Source organism: Micromys minutus (genome assembly GCF_963924665.1).
Source record: "Micromys minutus genome assembly, chromosome: 24".
Taxonomy (NCBI): Eukaryota; Metazoa; Chordata; class Mammalia; order Rodentia; family Muridae; genus Micromys; species Micromys minutus.
Genome location: NC_137959.1, coordinates 33,691,164 through 33,708,803, shown reverse-complemented (window position 1 = coordinate 33,708,803; position 17,640 = coordinate 33,691,164). Strand labels below are relative to the sequence as shown.

Below are 17,640 nucleotides of genomic sequence, written 5' to 3'. Positions count from 1 at the left end.
GCACACGTGAGAGAAGCACCTTGCATGTGACCCAGTAGAGCTTCCTACTACCCGTTCCTGACACTAGTGAGGCCCTACGGGGGTCAACCCAACTGGGGGTGAATACGACCCCCTACTAGCTGGTGAGCCACGGAATGCCCTGGAGAGTGTCTCACCGGGACCATATTTCTTTGGCGGGCTTCACTCATCCATTGGGCCTAAGCTGGAAATTAGCAGTTCTAGGCGCTCCTGCCAAGCCCTAGGCCCGCCTCTTAAAAAAGCAGAAAAATTCTTATCCAAAGCAGGGTTGGGGGAAGGGGTCGAGACCGCTGCCTCCCAAGGCCATGATTGATTGAGACGGCGCCGCCGAAAGTTCTCCTTGAGTTGCATGATTGGCTAAGAAAAAAGCTCCTCCCAAGTGCAGCACTGATTGGTTTCTGGGGACGGGGCAGTCTGATTGGTGCTTGCCGGACCCCAGAAGTGACTGGTTCTGAAGGGATCCCGGGCTGCTCAGTTCCCTCGGTAGACCTCAATCTTGCTGGCTTTGGCCAGCATATCAATGATGTGGGCCTCGAAGTCGGCATCATGCACGCCTGTCTTCCGGAACTCGCCCGCGTACCGGTTGTTCTCCCAGTAGTGGTGCCAGTTGCCTCGGCTGTCGGCCCCGAACCCATACACGTTCACCTGTGAGGAGGGTGGCACAGAGGTCACTGGGAGTCAGGAACTGTTGGGGACACCCAGGCCTGGCACAAGGACCACTGACTGAGAGGGGACTGTTACCTCTCTGTCTCTTATTGTGTTTTTCCACGACAGGGTCTTACGAGGCTCAGGTTGGCCTCAAATGATCCTCCTGTCTCAGACTCTCCGTATCTAATTACAGAAGCCACCATGACCCTGCTATAAATTTGCCTTTTTAATAAAGCAATTTTTTGTTAGTAAATTTAAAAAGGCAATGTAAACGGAAAATGCAAATATGATTTTATAGGAATAACAGATATGGAAAAACCTAACCACAGCTAAGGAGGGGAAAGGGTTGTTTCCTTCTGTCTATGGGTTCTCTTGCTTCCTCTCCAGACCGAGCCTACCTCATCACACACATGTAGTGCAAAGAAGAGCACCAGCATTCCCGTGGAAGGGTAGCGGCCGTGGTGCTCGGTCCATCTGTCATGGATGTACTTGAAGAAGGCTGGGTTGTAAATCTGAACCTGTAAGGAGAATAAGAGTCGCTTGGAGGGCTGGAGATTTGGGCCACGCTCTGAACAGCTTCTAGCAGTTCCTTGGTAATACAGCATGTGGGTTTTCCTAGGTTCCTGTGGGCAGTGCAGGGGTCAGATTGCCCCCCCCCCCCCCAGAGACAAGGTTTCTCTGTGTAACCCTCGCCATCCTGAAACTGTGGACCAGGCTGGCTCGAACTCGGAGATCCACCTGCCTCTGCCTCCCGACTGCTGGGACTAAAGGTGTGCAATACCTCTCGGCCTAGCCCACAGATGCAGATTTCGATGGTCTTGGCATACCTTGTGTAAGCCATGACAGCGAGGGTCAAAAGACCAGTGGGAAGGAAACTTACCTTCTCTTTGTCCACTCGAAGGAAAGACTTCACTGGAGCATAGGTGCTGCAAGAAGACAGACAGAAACTTTCAAAGGCCTCACAGATTGACACCCTCATGATTTCTAGACTGATCTATTCTCACTGCGTGTTCACCACGGCAGGGCCTTGAGCAGAAACCTTCAGTGGCTTTCAGCTTAAAATTGGGATATTTTTAGTCCAGCCTAGGGACTTCCAGTCTCACCCTTTCATCCCTAAGCTGTCTGCTGGGGGACTCTGCGTTTGAATTAGCTGATCTCAAACTTGCCCTGTGTGCTGTCTAGTTTTATATCAGCCTGGCACAAGCTAGAGGGTCTGAGACGAGAGAACCTCAATTGAGAAGAGGCCTCTCCTCCATAAGATCCTGCTGTAAGGCATTTTCTTAATTAGTGATGGGGGGAGGGGCCCAGCCTAGTGTGAGGGCAGCCACCCCTGGGCTGGTGATCCTGGCTTTTATAAGAAAGCAGGCTGAGCAAGTCATAAGGAGTAAGCTGGTGCTAAACCACCTTTTGACTTTTTACTAGTAAAAAAAAAAAAACAAATAGGTTTATTTTTAATGTGTATGTGCCTAATATACTCAAGGCCCAGGGTTTGATCCCGAGAACCACAAATAAAATAATATCAAGTATCCTATGACTGAAGAAAAAAGATATGGTGATCCCAGCCAATAAGTGAAAACAATCCATATATCTATATTTGTAAGTAGAAAAACAAAATATGGTGCGTTCCCTACAGTGATGGAATACGTTCAGTCTCAACGGAAGACTGAAGATGTGTCATGGGTGAGCAGTATGTCACACACACAGTGGAACACTGGTGGGCAGGAGCAGCTGGAGATGGTGTAATGTGTAATGGATATGTTTCTTTTTGTGACAGTGCACATTTTGGATGAACATTGACCTTACTGAACTTCATACATTAGCAAGGATTAAAACCAGGTTTTTGATATTTAACCACATAGAAAAGTACAAGGTTAGAGTAGAAAATGTGGTTGTTTAGGGCTGGAGATGGGGTAAGACAACTGGGTTATTAGGTCATTACTAGATCAAAGTCCTTTAGAACATAACATAAAGGCATTGTAATATTAATTGCCATGTTTACAGCATTCTGAATTCATCAAACTGTTACTGATTTATACATTTTAAAAGTTTTTATTGGGCTGCAGAGATGGCTCAGTGGTTAAGAGCACTGACTGTTCTTCCAGAGGTTCTGAGTTGAAATCCCAGCAACCACATGGTGGTTCACAACCATCTGTAATGAGATCTGATGCCCTCTTCTAGAGTGTCTGAAGACAGCTACAGTGTACTTACATATAATAAAAAGTTTTTATTATATTTGTGTGCTGGGTATACAAGTGCCATAGTGCGCATGTCAGAGGATAACTTGAGAATGGGTTCTCTCCTTCTGCCATGTGGGTTCTGGGGGAACTGAACTCAAGTGACATGTCTGCACCACTCCCGACTTCAGGTACCAGGCACACATTCATACATCTACAATAAATACGTCTCTTTTCTGCTTGTTTGTTTTTTTAAGATTTGGTAGGTAGGCACAGTGGCATATCCCTGTATCCAAGAATTGTAGAGGATACAAGAAACACACAGACAATAAACAAACAAACAAACTAGTTAATTAAATGAAAAAAGCACGGAGCCTGGGGGCTGGGGAGATGGTTCAGTGGTTAAAAGCATTTGCTGCTCTTGCAGAGAAATTGGATTTAGTTCCCAGCACCTGTCACATGGCAGCTCACAACCACCTGTAGCTCCAGTTCCTGGGACTCTGGTGCCCCCTTCCAACAAAACCTGAAAAACCTTTGGTAAGCCAGGCCTTGTGACACAGACCTGTAATCCAAGTCAGTAGGGAAGCTGAGGCATGAGGGTCACAAATTCAAGGACTGCTTCAGCTGCAGAGAAAGTTTAAGGCCAGTTCTAGCAGCTTGTCAAGAGCTTGATTCAAATTAAAAACAACAATAACAATAAATAGAAAAAACAACCTGGCTGGAGAGATGGCTCAGTGGTTAAGAACACTGACTGTTCTTCTAGAGGTCCTGAGTTCTATTCCCAGCAACCACATGGTGGCTCACAGCCATCCATAATGGGGGATATGATACCATCTTCTGGCTTGCATCAAGACAGAGTACTCATACACAAAATACATACATAGATCTTAAATCAAAACAAAAAGAGAACAATGTTGAATCCTCAGTGAAATGGATTACCCAGGGTTCCCAGCTGTGGCAGAATTAGGATCTCAAAGACAGAGAAAAGAACCCCACAGTCCAGAGCTGCCTCCTAGAGAGACCAGTCCAAACTGGGCCATCATGGCTCTGCCACTAGTATACAGAGCTGCACCAAGTAGGAAGAGACTCAGAATGAGCTATGCCCTCAGCTAAACCACCATTTTGAGCCCTGACTTCTCACTAATTCAATTAGAGAATATTTTGAACTCAGAGTCAAGCCCTCCCATGGAACTCCTGGTGCCCGTATGCTACTCAGCCAGCAAAGAGGCTCACAATCGGATCTGTCCTGTGGAGAGGGCGCTGGCAATCCACATTAGGTCCAGGGCCTTGAAGGGTACCAGCACGAAGCTGACATTGGCAGGCAGGTTCTTGGCACTCTCTGGGTACATGAAATGGTGTGTTGTTCGGCTGCCAACATCCTTCTCAAAGCCTACAGTCGGTGCCTGATTCATCCTAGAGAGAGAGAGAGAGAGAGAGAGAGAGAGAGAGAGGGAGGAGTGGGGGGTGATAAGGAACGGCCACAGAGAGTGGTGCATGAGTTTTAGAGGATAATTTGGCACTCATCAAAAAATAAAAAAGGAAGCTGGACATGATGGCTAATGCCCATAGTTCTAGCATTCAAGAAGCTGAGGCAGGAGGATTGCCACACATTTGAGGCCATTCTGAGCTACAGTGTGACACCTGTCTCAAAAACAAAATGTACAAAATGATGCACACTTTGATTCAGCAATGGTTGCTTAAGTAAAGATAAAAACTATTCCATGAACCAAAGAACTGGTGGGTACAATTTGTACATTCATCAACTGAATACTATTAAGTACCAGAATGGAGTAAATTTTACATGTTGGTAACAAACCCAACTCTATTCAGTGAAACATCCTAATGGTGGGAAAGCATCCTGATTCCTTTTTTTTTTTTTTTTTTAATTTATTTATTTTATATATGTGAGTACACTGTAGCTGTCTTCAGACACACCAGAAGAGGGCATCAGATCCCACTACAGATGGTTGTGAGCCACCATGTGGTTGCTGAGAATTGAACTCAGGACCTCTGGAAGAGCAGCCAGTGCTGTTAACCACTGAGCCACCTCTCCAGCCCTCCTGATTCCTTTCCCAGACTAGCCTTACATTTGTTGTGTACCTAAAGTTGGACTTGAACTCCTAACCTCCTGCTTCCGCCTCCCAAGTACTGGGATTAGAGATGTACCCCCATATCAAGGCAAGCCTCCCATTTTGGTAAACATCTTACACCACAGGCTCTAAGGACGAGCCTGTTAATCTTTTCTGCTGTCACGAGGACATTTCTGTCCCCCGAGGATGGAGCTCCTCGCAGCATCATTTCTACCACAGTAGGAGTGACCAGAAGCTCTGTGCCACAAGGACCCAGGAGGGAGGAACAGTCTCCATGTCCCTCTCTAGCTTTCAGGCCAGTGCTATGAAACTGTACAAACACCCCCTGTCGGAGTGGCAGGCACCATTCTCTGGCCTGGGTGTAGACTTCCTGTGCCACAGGGCACCCCTGCTGGTTTCTTCCTGCTCCTCTCCGGGAAGCAGAAGTGTCAGAGAAGGTAGGGAAACTTGCCTGTGGATGGAAAAGGCACGAAGGACATGGAAGAATTTGGTTAGTGATACTGGGCTGGGCAGATGCTGGAATCCACGCTTATGCTTATGAAGACCTAAGAAGAAAACTTTATCATGTGTTGTTGTTATTTTTGGTTTTTGTTTGTTTTCAAAACAGGGCTACTCTGTGTAGCTGTGGCTGTCCCACTTTCTGTAGACCAGGCTGTCCTCTAACTCTGCCTACATCTGCCTCCTGAGTGCTGGGATTAAAGGCCTATGCCACCACCACCAGAGACTGAAAATCAAAGAGCTGTGACTATCCAATTTTAGGGGGAAAAAGTTTGAAAGAAGACTATTTGGAAGGAGGAAGCAGGCAACTGTGAGGAAAGAGAAAAAAGAGAAGACAATGGTAGGTGACTAGGGTCAAAACTAACTATATACACATATGAAAATATTATTTTGTATAATGGGGAAAGAGAAAGACTATGGTTGCCCCAGGCTGGCTTCTACGGGCCCAGTGCCGGCTTTCTCCACTAATTAGCTGGTCTATTCAGAGTCAAGTGTTCTGCCGCCTTCCTTCACTTGTCTTCTACCCACTTCAGGCCCCAGACAGCAGGGGGCTGGGAATGAAGGTCCAAAATAAAGTCCAAAATGATGTCTCATAGCCTCCACAGGAACAGGGAGAGCCGTGGCATTCTTTTGGAGACTCTGACTCATTCTAGATAAGCCAAGTCCTGGAAAGGGGCCAAAAGATGACAGACTTCAGGAACATGCAGCCACACATCCCAGAAACCTATCTGCTCCCAGCTACCCTCAGCAGTCAAAGAAAGGCTGGGCAGGGTGGATCCCACTTTACTAAGGGCAGTGTCTGGCTGCCTTCATCCCTTTCCTCATACTTCTGTCATGCCTTCTATCACCTGACAATGCCAGGAGCCAGATGTATCGACCTGCTGCCGAGAGAAGACAGGAAATGCTCAACGCCAGTCGGGGTCATCAGCTGAGAGATCAGAGAACTTACATGAGGAGACAGCTCAAGGTGAGAGGACAAAGCTGTATTTCACTGCTCTCCCTGACTCTGAGATGAAAGGCTGCCTTTCTGGTTCCAAGTCAAGAGAAATCTGCACACAGCCACCAATTCTGCCATCTGGCTCGTTATACAGACCACAGAGGGCCAACTACCATCTGGGTCACCCCTTTCTACAAAGCAATTCTAGGGACCACTCCAAACACAGTATCTTGATCCTGCCTCATATGAAGGAGAATCTGTGGGTGTGTCTGCAGCTAGGATATCCACATGTCAGAAGAAATCACAGCTTTTGGGCTGCAGGCTTTGACCCCTGAGGTTCCCCAATTATTGCCAAAGAACCTAATGATAGAGTTTGCCAGAGAAGCAGGTATTTGGTGTCTGAGATTCCTTAGACTTTCAAAGTGCCCCTGAGCTGAAGGGAAGCAATGGAAGCCTTCACCCCTGGTCCTGGCCACCTTCTCGGTAGGCAGAGTTCTTACAAAGTGCTAGGAACGGGAGGATGAGCACAATCCAGGTGGCTCTGAAGTTCTGGGTGGAACTATTCAATTTCCACATCCGTCACCATTTCTCATCTTGAAGATCTTGCAAAAATAAAATACGGAAAGCGAGAGATAAATTGCTGTGTTGGCGTTGCTATGGAGACAGCAACGGTTTCTACAACAAAGGCCTGCTGCCTCTCGGGAAATCTGGTCTTTCTGCAATGTCCATTCTAGGTGCTGTTTAGCAAAAACCTGGCATTTTCAGTGTTTTATTTACTCATTTGTTTGTGTGTGTGTGTGTGTGTGTGTGTGTGTGTGTGCACATGTGTTATCAGTGGAAATTTTCTTCTCTTGATTCCCCTTTATTTCTTTGTATGTTTGTATATTAGTGCCCATATGCCATGAGACATATGTGGAAGTCAGAAAACAGAGTCTGGGGTGTCAGTCCTCACGTTTCTACCTGAAATAGGGTCTCCTTGCCACTGTGTGGGATAGGGTAATGGGTGCTCAAACTTCTGGAGAATATTGTGTCCCTGCCTCTCAGTTCCCTACAAAGGAACACTGGAATCAAAGAAGACTGAATTACAGTATCTGGGCTCTGAGATTCCAAACTCAGGTTGTCAGGGTTGCTCAGCAAGTGAGTTTATCTACTGATGCACCTCCTCAAGCCCCACCTCATTATTTAAGGTAGGTTTTCTCCCTGAACCAAGATTTACAATTTTGGCTAGACTCGCTGACCAACAAGCCTCCAGGATCTAGCAATCTGCACACCACCAGCACAGGGGTACAGCTGCAGGCTACAATCCCCAGCTTTTACATGGGTATATTTATACCTGAATTCTGGTTCTACCTAACCCTCTTTACTTATTTTTGAGACAAGGAAGGGTTCATGGATCCCAGGTTGGCTTTGAACTTACTGGGAAGCTGAAGATGAATGTGAACTTCTTATCCTCTTATCTCTGTACTGGTGTGTGCTGCTATGCTGGGAATCAAACCCAGAACCTTGACATCCCAGACAAGCACTCTACCAACTTTATAATATCCTTAGCATGGGGTTTGGGGTTTTTTTGTTTTTTGTTTTTTGTTTGTTTATTTTGTTTTTTGAGACAGGTTATCACTATGTAGCCATGACTGGTTTCAAATTCAGACCCTAGTTGTCTTTGACTGGCTTTGTAGACCAGGCTGGCCTTGAACTTATAGAGATCCACTTGAATCTGCCTCCCAAGTGCTGGGATTAAAGGCATGTACCCCCATGCCCTGCTTTGAGATTTTTTTTTTTTTAAGCCAAACACTTACTATGAAACCCCAGGCTGGACTTGAACTTGGGGTATTTCAGCCTCAGCTTGCAGGAGCTAAGATTCATAAATGTGTGCTACCACACCCACCTCACTTTTTTAGAAAAAGAAGATAAGTTGATTTGGTGTACTGCAAGGTCAATAAAATGGACAGTAACAAGGACATCTCCTGCCACCAGGCGGTGGATCTCTTGAGTTAAAAGCCAGACTGGTCTACAGAGTGAATTCCAGGACAGAAAACCCTGCCTTGAAAAAAAAGCAAACAAACCAGGAATACTTTCTGCCAGTAACATTGTTTTTTTTAAAAAAAAAATTTATTTGGATTTTAAATTATATATACATATTCATACATTATGTATATATTACATATATGTATACATATATGTTATATATATATGTATATATACACACACACACATACGGCTATAGGTGTGCACACCTGTGAGTACAGATGCACATGAAAGCCAGGTGTCAGACCCTCTGGTACTGGAGTTACTGGCAGTTGTGAGTCATGTGACAGGAAGTGAACTTGTATCCTCTGTGACAGCAGCTTATATTCTTAGCCAGAGTCATGTCTTCAGCCCCAATAACTTTATTATTGGGGTCTCCTAACAGCAGGCAGATAAGAATACACCAGTGATCTGGCCTGTGTGTTCAGGATTGACCCCATGGTTTCCTGCATTCCAGGCAACTTTTAAAAAAGATTTACTTTTTTGTTGGGCAGTGGTGGTACATGCTTTTAATCCCAGCACTTGGGAGGCAGAGGCAGGCAAATCTCTGAGTTTGAAACCAGCCTGGTCTGCAAAGTGAGTTCCAGAACAGCCAAGGGTATACAGAGGGGGAAAATGTATTTTATATGCATAAGTGTTTTGCCTGCACTTATGTACATGTGACAGCTATGTCAGAAGAGAGTATGAGAGCCCCTAGAACCAGAGTCAGATGACTTTTATCTGCCATGTGTGTGTTGGGAACTAGATTCCAGTCCTCTGCAAGGACAGCAAGTGCTCTTAACCACTGAGACACCTCTCCAGCTCCCAGAATGTGTATTTTGAACACTTTCTCTACACCCAACCTCAAAACCTGGGAAGAGAGACCAAGGCTATTAACTGAAGCCTCTGGGTGCTGGTATCCCTTAGCACACTGGGCAACTGGTATTCGTACCCCAGCAGAAAAGTTCAAAGAAGACTGGCAAGATGGTTCAGTGGATAAAAGAGCTTGCCACCGGGCTGGAAAGATGGACCAGTGGCTAAGAGCACTGACTGCTCTTCCAGAGGTCCTGAGTTCAAATCCCAGCAACCACATAGTGGCTCACAACCATCTGTAATGAGATCGGATGTATCTAATGACAGCTACAGTGTACTCATATATAATAAATAAATCTTAAAAAAAAAAAAAGCTTGCCACCAAACCTAAAAATCTGAGTTTAGTTCGTAGGACTCATGTGGTAAAGGGACTCTTACAGGTTGTCCTCTGATATGCTGAAAACAAAATACTGTTACAAAAACAAACAAAAGACCAGAGACAAGAATGCTTTATAGATTGTCTTCCCTGTTCCCCCACCTGGTTCCTTGAGAGCTCACCTCATGATAAAGTTGTGTCTGTCCACTTCTTGCCCATAGCCAGAGCCCCGAAGGTTGCCTGAGTTTCCGACGACAGCACAGCGCCGGCACTGTTGAGGGTCCCGGGAGCGGTAGGGGTTCTCACCAGGCACGATCTGGAACAGCTTCTCCAGCACTTCATTGGTGTTATGTGACTTGAATTGGGGTTGCAGCATCTGGGCAAGGGAGATGGCTGTGAAGATGGAGACACTCTCACTTCAAACTTCCCTCCAGTCAGCCAGACAGACCTCCTTTCTTTCGAGAGGCTGTCTGGGAATCCCTTTCGAGCACTGAGAGACTTCTCTCTTCATAGTAGCAAAGTCTTAACTCTCAGTCAGTCTTACTATTGAGAGACCAGTACCCAGTACCCTGCTAGTCATGAGCTGTCCCTCCAATGTTCCAGAGAGGCTTGGAGTGGGGTGGGGGTGTCCAAGTGCTATTTGAGGCATTTTGGAGGGACTTATGGTCCTGGGCCATACGGCAGAGCAATGTACTTCAGGAATCTTCCCAATCTGTCTCCAGGCTATACCTGTGGTGGGACTTGTTTATAGTTACTTTGAACCTCTGGGAAGTGCAGGGGGTTCTTTCAAAGTCAGGTGGCTGGAAGAAAACTGGTTCCCTCTGCCCCCCATCAAGAGCTAGAATCCAAACTGCTAAGGATCAATAAAGACTCCAAGTCGATGAGGTTAGCCTTGAATGCCTAGTCCTTCTGTATCTCTACCTAGTAAGTACTGTGTTTTGTTAGAGACAGGGCTTCGGTACGTAGCCCATGCTGGTTCTGAGATTGCTATGTAACACTGGCTGGCCCTGAACACAGTGTTCCTCTTGCGTGAACCACCTGAGTGCTGAGATTACAGAAGCATACTACCATACCCATTCAAATGCTCAACAGGGATACACAGGAACAAAGGAGGTTGGGTGCACAGCAAAAAAAAAAAAAAAAAAAAAAAAAAAAAAAAAAAAAGGAAATCCATGGGCCACTGAGATGTCTCAGGTGACGGCACTTACTGCCATGCCTGATGACCAACATCCAAGTCATAGAACCCATACAGTGGAAAGAACTGATTCTGACCTCCACACATGTGACATGACATGCACATACTACACACACACACACACACACACAGAGAGAGAGAGAGAGAGAGAGAGAGAGAGAGAGAGAGAGAGAGAGAGAGAATACGTTTTAAAAATATTTAAAAGAAAAACTTGCCAACTGTTGCCATATAGGAAAATTTCCAGGAGAAACTAAATATATAGATTTCACATGAAATCCCCTGAATGTTAAATATTGTTAATATAAATATTTTTAAAAACAGAGGGCTGGACTTATTCCCTGATATAGGGCCATCAGCTAACCCCTTGAAATACTTTGAAACTAACACTTTAAAATGTCCTAGACTAAAAGAAGCAGGCCTGCCTGCTCTATAGAGCAAGCTCCAGGACAGCCAGGATGACACAGAGAAACAAAATGGAATAAAATAAAAAATGCCATGAGCTCTCAGGAGACTGAGGCCAGAAGATCCTAAGTTTGAAGCCTGCCGAGAATACATAATGAAACCCTGTCTCAAAGAAACAGAGCAATGGCAGGTATAGCCGCACATGCACCCAGGAAGCACAGATAGGCTGATCTCTGTGAGTTCAAAACTAGCCTGGTCTGCATAGTGGTTCCAGGCCAGCCAGAGTTAGATAAGACCCTGTCTAAAAACAAAAACAAGCCAAATGTAATGATATATACCTACAATCCTAACACTCAGGATTCTGAGGAGCGTCAGGCCAAATTGTGGATGTCTCTAAACAAACAAACAAACAAATAAATAACAGTGATTCCCTGCGCTTGAGAGGCAGAAGCAGGTAATCTCTGAGTTCCAGGCCAGCATGGTCTAAAAGTACCAGGACAGCCAGGGCTACACAGAGCCATCCTGTCTCAAAACAAGCAAGCAAGCAAACAAAACAAACAAGCAGAAACAAGAAAAGAAAAGCCGTGGACCAAAAACAAAGAAGCTCTGGGGTGGAGCACTTGCCTAGTACACCCAAGCCCTGGCCTTGACACTCAGCTATAACAACATTGCTGTAGACTAAGGCACAGCCCCCCCCCCCCCCCTGCGTTTGTGGACAAGCAGGAGCTGCTCAGGAAACCAGAGACCCTTTAGGAGCAGAAGTTTGCCTCTGTGACAAGAATTCTCAACCTTGTAGCCAAAGGGGCTGGCTGTGGGGAACTGGAAGATGTGTAGGCTGAGAAACATAGTGCCTAAACAGACTCTGAGGTGCATTCTTGCGACCAGAGGCCTGTCTTGACTCTGGAGAATAAGACCACTGCTGACACTGTAACAGCAGACACTGGGCACTTTCTGAACCTTGATTTTTCTCCACCAAAGCTGTAGCCGAAAGTGCCAGGCAGGACTCGGCGAGAAGGTCCTGTGGGGCTCCTCTAGATACTGGTCTTGGAGGACTCTAAGGGTTTGGGCCAATAAGTAGGTTCTGAACAGCTGTCTTGATAAATGTGTACATCCTGACATCCATGAAGAATGAGAGGAGGAACGGGGACCAGGAACTGCCTCTCCACGCCAGGGAAAGCAGAAGCCTACGGGCTCCTCCATTCTTGGCCCAGGAGGCAACCGGATGGCTCCGCTGAACCTGGGAAGTGATACTCCGGCTATGATGGGGGCAGGGTGGAGGACATGAAAAGCAAAAAAGTCTTGGGACCTAGGAAACCAGGGATGGACAAGGCCCCTCTAAAACTCTGGTGCGCCACCTCCCTTAGCGGCTGAGGCTTACCATGTTCTCTCCCAAGCCAGAGCAACCTTTTCCAGCAACTGTAAAGAATCAAGAAGGACTCTTGACTGTTTATAATTACTGTGAGCCGACATTTACCAATTAGGATACTCAGTCTTAAAAATCTATTATTTCTGGGGATAGGTCAGCAATAAGTACCTATCATATAAGCAGTTCAGGTCTCTAGTACCTATGTAAAAGCTTGGGGAGCACGTTTCTGTAAGCCGGTGCCATCTGGAAGCTCATAGGCCAGCCAGCTTAACCAAATCACCAAATCACTAAACTCCAGATTCTTGAGACCCTATCTCAAAAACGAAGGTGGAACAGCCAGTGTGGTGGCACAGCCAGAGCTACACAGTGAGACTCTGTCTCCTAAAAACAAAACAAAAAGACCCATAACAACAACAAAAATAAGGTGGACAGTGACTAAGTCAATACTTTACAACATCTGCACGTATGCACACACATAAAACTTGCACAGCACATACAGGGGCTGGAGAGATGGTTCAGACTGGCTGCTCTCCAGAGGTCCCTGGTTCAATTCCCAACACCCATATGGTGGCTCACAATTGTCTGTAACTCCAGTTCCAGGGGATCCAAAGCTCCCTTCTGTCCTCTGAGGGCACAGAAATACATGCACAAAGAACATCCATTCACATACTAAAATAAAAATGTATATACACTGTGTACACAGATCCAGGCTCCTGGAGGCTGGCAGGGAAAAGGTTGAGAAAGGACGGTGCACAAGCCTGGCAACCCTGGGACCCATGTAAAGGAAGAAAGTACCAACTCTACGAAATTGTCTTATAATCTTTACATGTGCACTGTGGCACCCACACAGCCCCGACTATATCATACATGTACACACACACACACACACACACACACACACACACACACACACCCCAAATAATATTAGGAATTTTGGAAAATTAAGTTGCTGGAGAAGCATGAGGCATTTGCCAGCAGGGAAGCACCTGTGGGGTGGTTCTTGCCACCTAATAGGTGGGCAGTATCTATCTATGGCATGGCCTCCAGGTGCCCACCCAGACTGCTCTGGCCATTTGTGCTGCCTACCTGAGCCCAGGGCATTTTGGGAGTGGGGTGTCTACACTGGACTCCTACAAGCACCACAAATAGTAATTTTTCTCTCTTTCCAGGTCAAAGCTCACCCTGCCTGTCAGCAACCTGTGACCCAGGGATATGGCTCAGATCAGATGGGCTTCCTGCTTTATCAGGGCGCTGGAGGTCATAAGACGGACAGCCTCAGTCCAAAAGGGGACTGGTCACAGCGGCTCCAAGATAAAGGAGACCAATTCTGGGAAGCAGTAGACAAAAGGAAATCAGGAGGGGGCTACAGTTCTTACCATCCACCACCGCTGGACATCCGGGGGGAGGTTCATGTTATCTCTGGTCCAGACAGGTGAGATGTTACTGTCAAAGTGGCTGTCAAACCATTCAGAGGTGCCCGCATCACCCATGCAGCGATTGCAGGTACAACTTTTCCCCGAAAGCCCCTCCTTGCCAAGGCGCTGTAGTCCAGTATAGCCTGGTACCAGCTTCACTCGGTGTGTTCCGCCCAGAGCCCCCGAGTCCAGGTAGGGCAAGGTAGCCATGCTGTGGTGTGAATAGGTGAAGAGCAGAGACATAATGAACACCAGCAGGAAGGCCATAGAGAGGAACCACACCCGAAGGGAGCACTTCATTTTGCTAGCCACGGGGCAGCTGTCACCGTGGCCAATCCTTTCCCGGCCCACTGTGGGGCCTGCCACGGCGTAGCCTGCTGGTTTTGGCAGCACGTGGGAAAGGGCATAGGGGCACGAGGTGTGGCAGGGAACTCTTGCCACACCTTCCCTCAACAAAAGGAGAAAGCAGGAATAGCCTCCCTCCCCCGTCCCTGAGCCACTGGAGCCTCTGCTCAGAACTTCATCAGGTCTCTTGGTCACTAGCTGGGCCACAAAGGCTCTGCGTCTTCTGCCACCCCGTCGAGGCACAGGTCAGTCCATCCCAGCCCTCTAGTCCCTTGTGAGTGCTGGCTGCCAGCTCTGGGGACCCCCCTCTTTGGTGGCTTGAAAAGGTCCAGTCTGGAGCAGTCTGGGTCCTTGTGGCTCATGAGCAGATGCTAAGGCAGCCCCTCCTCTCCTGCAGTGGGGAATCCCTGGAACCCTGATTACAGCAGAGAGCACACGGGCTTCAGGAGGCCTGCGTTCCATGCACAAATCCTCTTCACACTTGCTGGCTGTTCTGACCCAACTTCTCGGCCAGGGGAAAAGAGAGTGACTGAAGGCCAGAAAAAAACCCAATAATCTCAGTAATCTTCATGGGCGTCAGGGCTGCAAAATCCAAGCCCTTCCCCATAGCCTCTGGACTGCTGCTTCCTTCCTCCTGGCTCCAGCTGCTGTGCCACAGTAGATCACAAACACCTACTCGTCCTGTGGGGTCCTCTAGAGCTGGGAACAGCTGCTGCTGCTCAGCAAGGTGCCAAACTCTAAGCCATGGGGGTCGGCAGAGCTTGTGTGGGGCTCCTCATTAGGACTCCGGACTGTTTACAGGGACTGTTGGCCTTGGCAGGGCAGCTGTCCTGCTCACCCCTGCTTCTGGGGTGACGCTGTCCTTCCCTTGGCTCCTGCCAGCAGTAATCCCTTGGCAGGCTCTTCCTCACATGTCAGATGCCAGGCTGCCACAGTATGACCCTGAAATTCAGAGGAAAAAGAATATGCAGGTAAACAGTAGAGCCTGAATATACATACACATGCTCGCTCTCTCTCTCTCTCTCTCTCTCTCTCTCTCTCTCTCTCTCTCTCACACACACACACACACACACACACACACACACACACACACACACAGAGGCTCCGCCCATGGGTACAGAGCCAGCAGTAAAAGAGATGTCTGTCAACAAAAGGGTAGACAATAGAAAGGGCTGTCTCCTCAAACCATCCACGGATAGCATCACTTTGCCTAACTCCCAGCCTCAGAGGACTGCACCTTCACTAATTAGTCTGAGAATAAACAAGGAATAAGTTAATTTCCCCTGGGTCCGAAGGCAAGGGCTAACACACTCCATTTAGAAAGCTTTGGCCAGCTATGGGTAGCTGGTTACCTGTGGACAAAGCTGAGGAGAAATTAGCCTAGGGAGGATCCCAAGGTCTGAGAATCATGGCTTCCCCCACATAATGCTCTCAGGGAACAGACAGTGCCCACGGGAAGCTGGCAGAGACTTGTCCCTGATCTCTCGAGTGTAGACTGCACAGGCAACATTGCTGATTGGTTCAGTGAACCATGAACAACCCTTCTTGCTCTGATATATGGGGAAAACATGTCGGGGAAAGAGGTTTCTGGTCTCGGAACAACCACCAACCAGCCCCCTGGGCAACTGCCTTCATCTGTGTATTAAGGACAAAATGAACTCCTAGAGTCCCATCCTGTTGGTCACAGCAGCCTGAGGTCCCATGCCGTTGTAGCACACAGCAGGGAGAAGAGGCTACCCTGGCCTGAGAGAAGGGAGTTTGAATCCATGCTCAGGGCATTTATTAAACCATCTCTTTAAATCCAGTCAGCCAGAGTAAGCTCTGAAGTGACCCCTGGGTCTGGCAGCCCTACCCCTCCCTTGCTGAAAGCTCCAGCCAGACATTCTAGGGTTCTCTGACTGCAGGCAAAGTCTTAGGATCTGTGTTAAAAAGTTGGCAATCAGGACAGAAGCCTGCAACCCCAGGAGGAGAAGGCAGCAGGAAAATAAAAAGCTGGGGGCTGTTCAGTAGTGAATCTGAGGCCAGCTAAGGAGTTTTAAAAGAGAGCTGAGACTCTGCCTCAAAGTAGAAACCAGAAACAACAACAAAAAATCAGCAAGACAGTTCAGTGGGCAAATCGCTTGCACAAGTTTCACAGCCTTCGTTCAAACTCCAGAACACACTTAAAAGAGAGAATCATCTCTACAAAGCTGTGTGCTTCTGATTTCACACGAGTCTGCCTGTGACCCCAACCCATCACACAGACACACAAGGAACAATGAAAAAGGGGGCAACCAGAGAGATGGCTCAGTGGTGAATAGTACCGGGTGCTTTTCCAAAAACCGATCCAGTTCCCACAGCCACAGGGCAGCTGATAATCATCTACCGCTCCATTTTTAGAGGGATCCATTACCCACCTCTTGGCCTGCTGGGGCACCTAGCATGCACATGATAGACAGATATATGTGTAGACAGAAACATCTACACACATAAAATAAAAACAAACATGTCTTTTATAAATGAAAAGGAAAGAAACAAAACCCCTGCCCTCTGTGATGGCTCAGATTTCTTCAGTGAATCTAAACCCCGGAGCCATCAAGGACCCGTATTAGCACAATGTAACAGGGAAGACATTATTCTAGATCAGGAAAATGATGCTAACAGATGTGACAGTGTTTGCTTAAGACCACATGAGTGATAGTGAGCTTTGAGACCTGGGCTGATTCAATGCCTGGGACAAGACAGTGCTAAGAGAAGCTTGTGAGCCACTGCAGCCAGCTGCCCGAGGCCCAAGGGAGAAAGTTCAGGGCAGAGGTGCTGAGATGGCTCAGAAGGAAAAGGTACTTTCTGCCTTTCTACCCACACCTACTGACCCGAACTCCATCCCTGGGACCCACGGAGGAGAAGACAAGAACTGACTCCCTAGCCCGGTGTGGTGGTTTAGGCCTTTAATCCCAACATTCAGGAGGCAGAGGCAGGTGGATCTTTGAGTTGGAGGCCAGCCTGGTCTACAAAGCAAGTTCCAAGACAGCCTTCTCTGTTATACAGAAAAACCCTGCCTCACAACAAAACAAAACAGACTTCCGTAAATTCTTCTCTGATGTCTAAAAGTATATACATGAATAATTAAATAAATACTGTCTTTTTAAAGCTTCAAGTCAGAAACAGAGATACATGCCTATGATCCTAGCACTCAGAACATAAGGAAAGGCAAGAGAATCGTTTGAGTTTAAAGCCATTGTAGTAGCATGAGTAAGAATGGCTAACACATTGTAAATGGGAATGCTTAGTCACCAGGTAGTAGCACAATTTGAAAAGATTATAAGGTGTCTTAGTTAGGGTTTTACTGCTGTGAACAGACACCATGACCAAGGCAACTC

At 47.2% G+C, this 17,640-nt stretch overlaps 1 protein-coding gene across 1 annotated transcript in view; it reads right to left on the bottom strand.

Annotated features, from left to right (window-relative positions):
- Nucleotides 1–358: 358 nt before the first annotated feature.
- ST3GAL2 (ST3 beta-galactoside alpha-2,3-sialyltransferase 2) overlaps nt 359–17,640 on the bottom strand; it is a 47,635-nt gene continuing 30,353 nt past the window's right edge. The window contains exons 2-7 of the mRNA XM_080937113.1: nt 13,898–15,223; nt 9,741–9,934; nt 4,074–4,253; nt 1,547–1,592; nt 1,065–1,184; nt 359–663 (exon numbers count right to left, since the gene is read on the bottom strand). Coding sequence (XP_080793239.1) covers nt 490–663; nt 1,065–1,184; nt 1,547–1,592; nt 4,074–4,253; nt 9,741–9,934; nt 13,898–14,236 — 1,053 coding nt within the window. The 5' untranslated portion in view covers nt 14,237–15,223 and the 3' untranslated portion in view covers nt 359–489. The remainder of the gene's footprint in view (nt 664–1,064; nt 1,185–1,546; nt 1,593–4,073; nt 4,254–9,740; nt 9,935–13,897; nt 15,224–17,640) is intronic.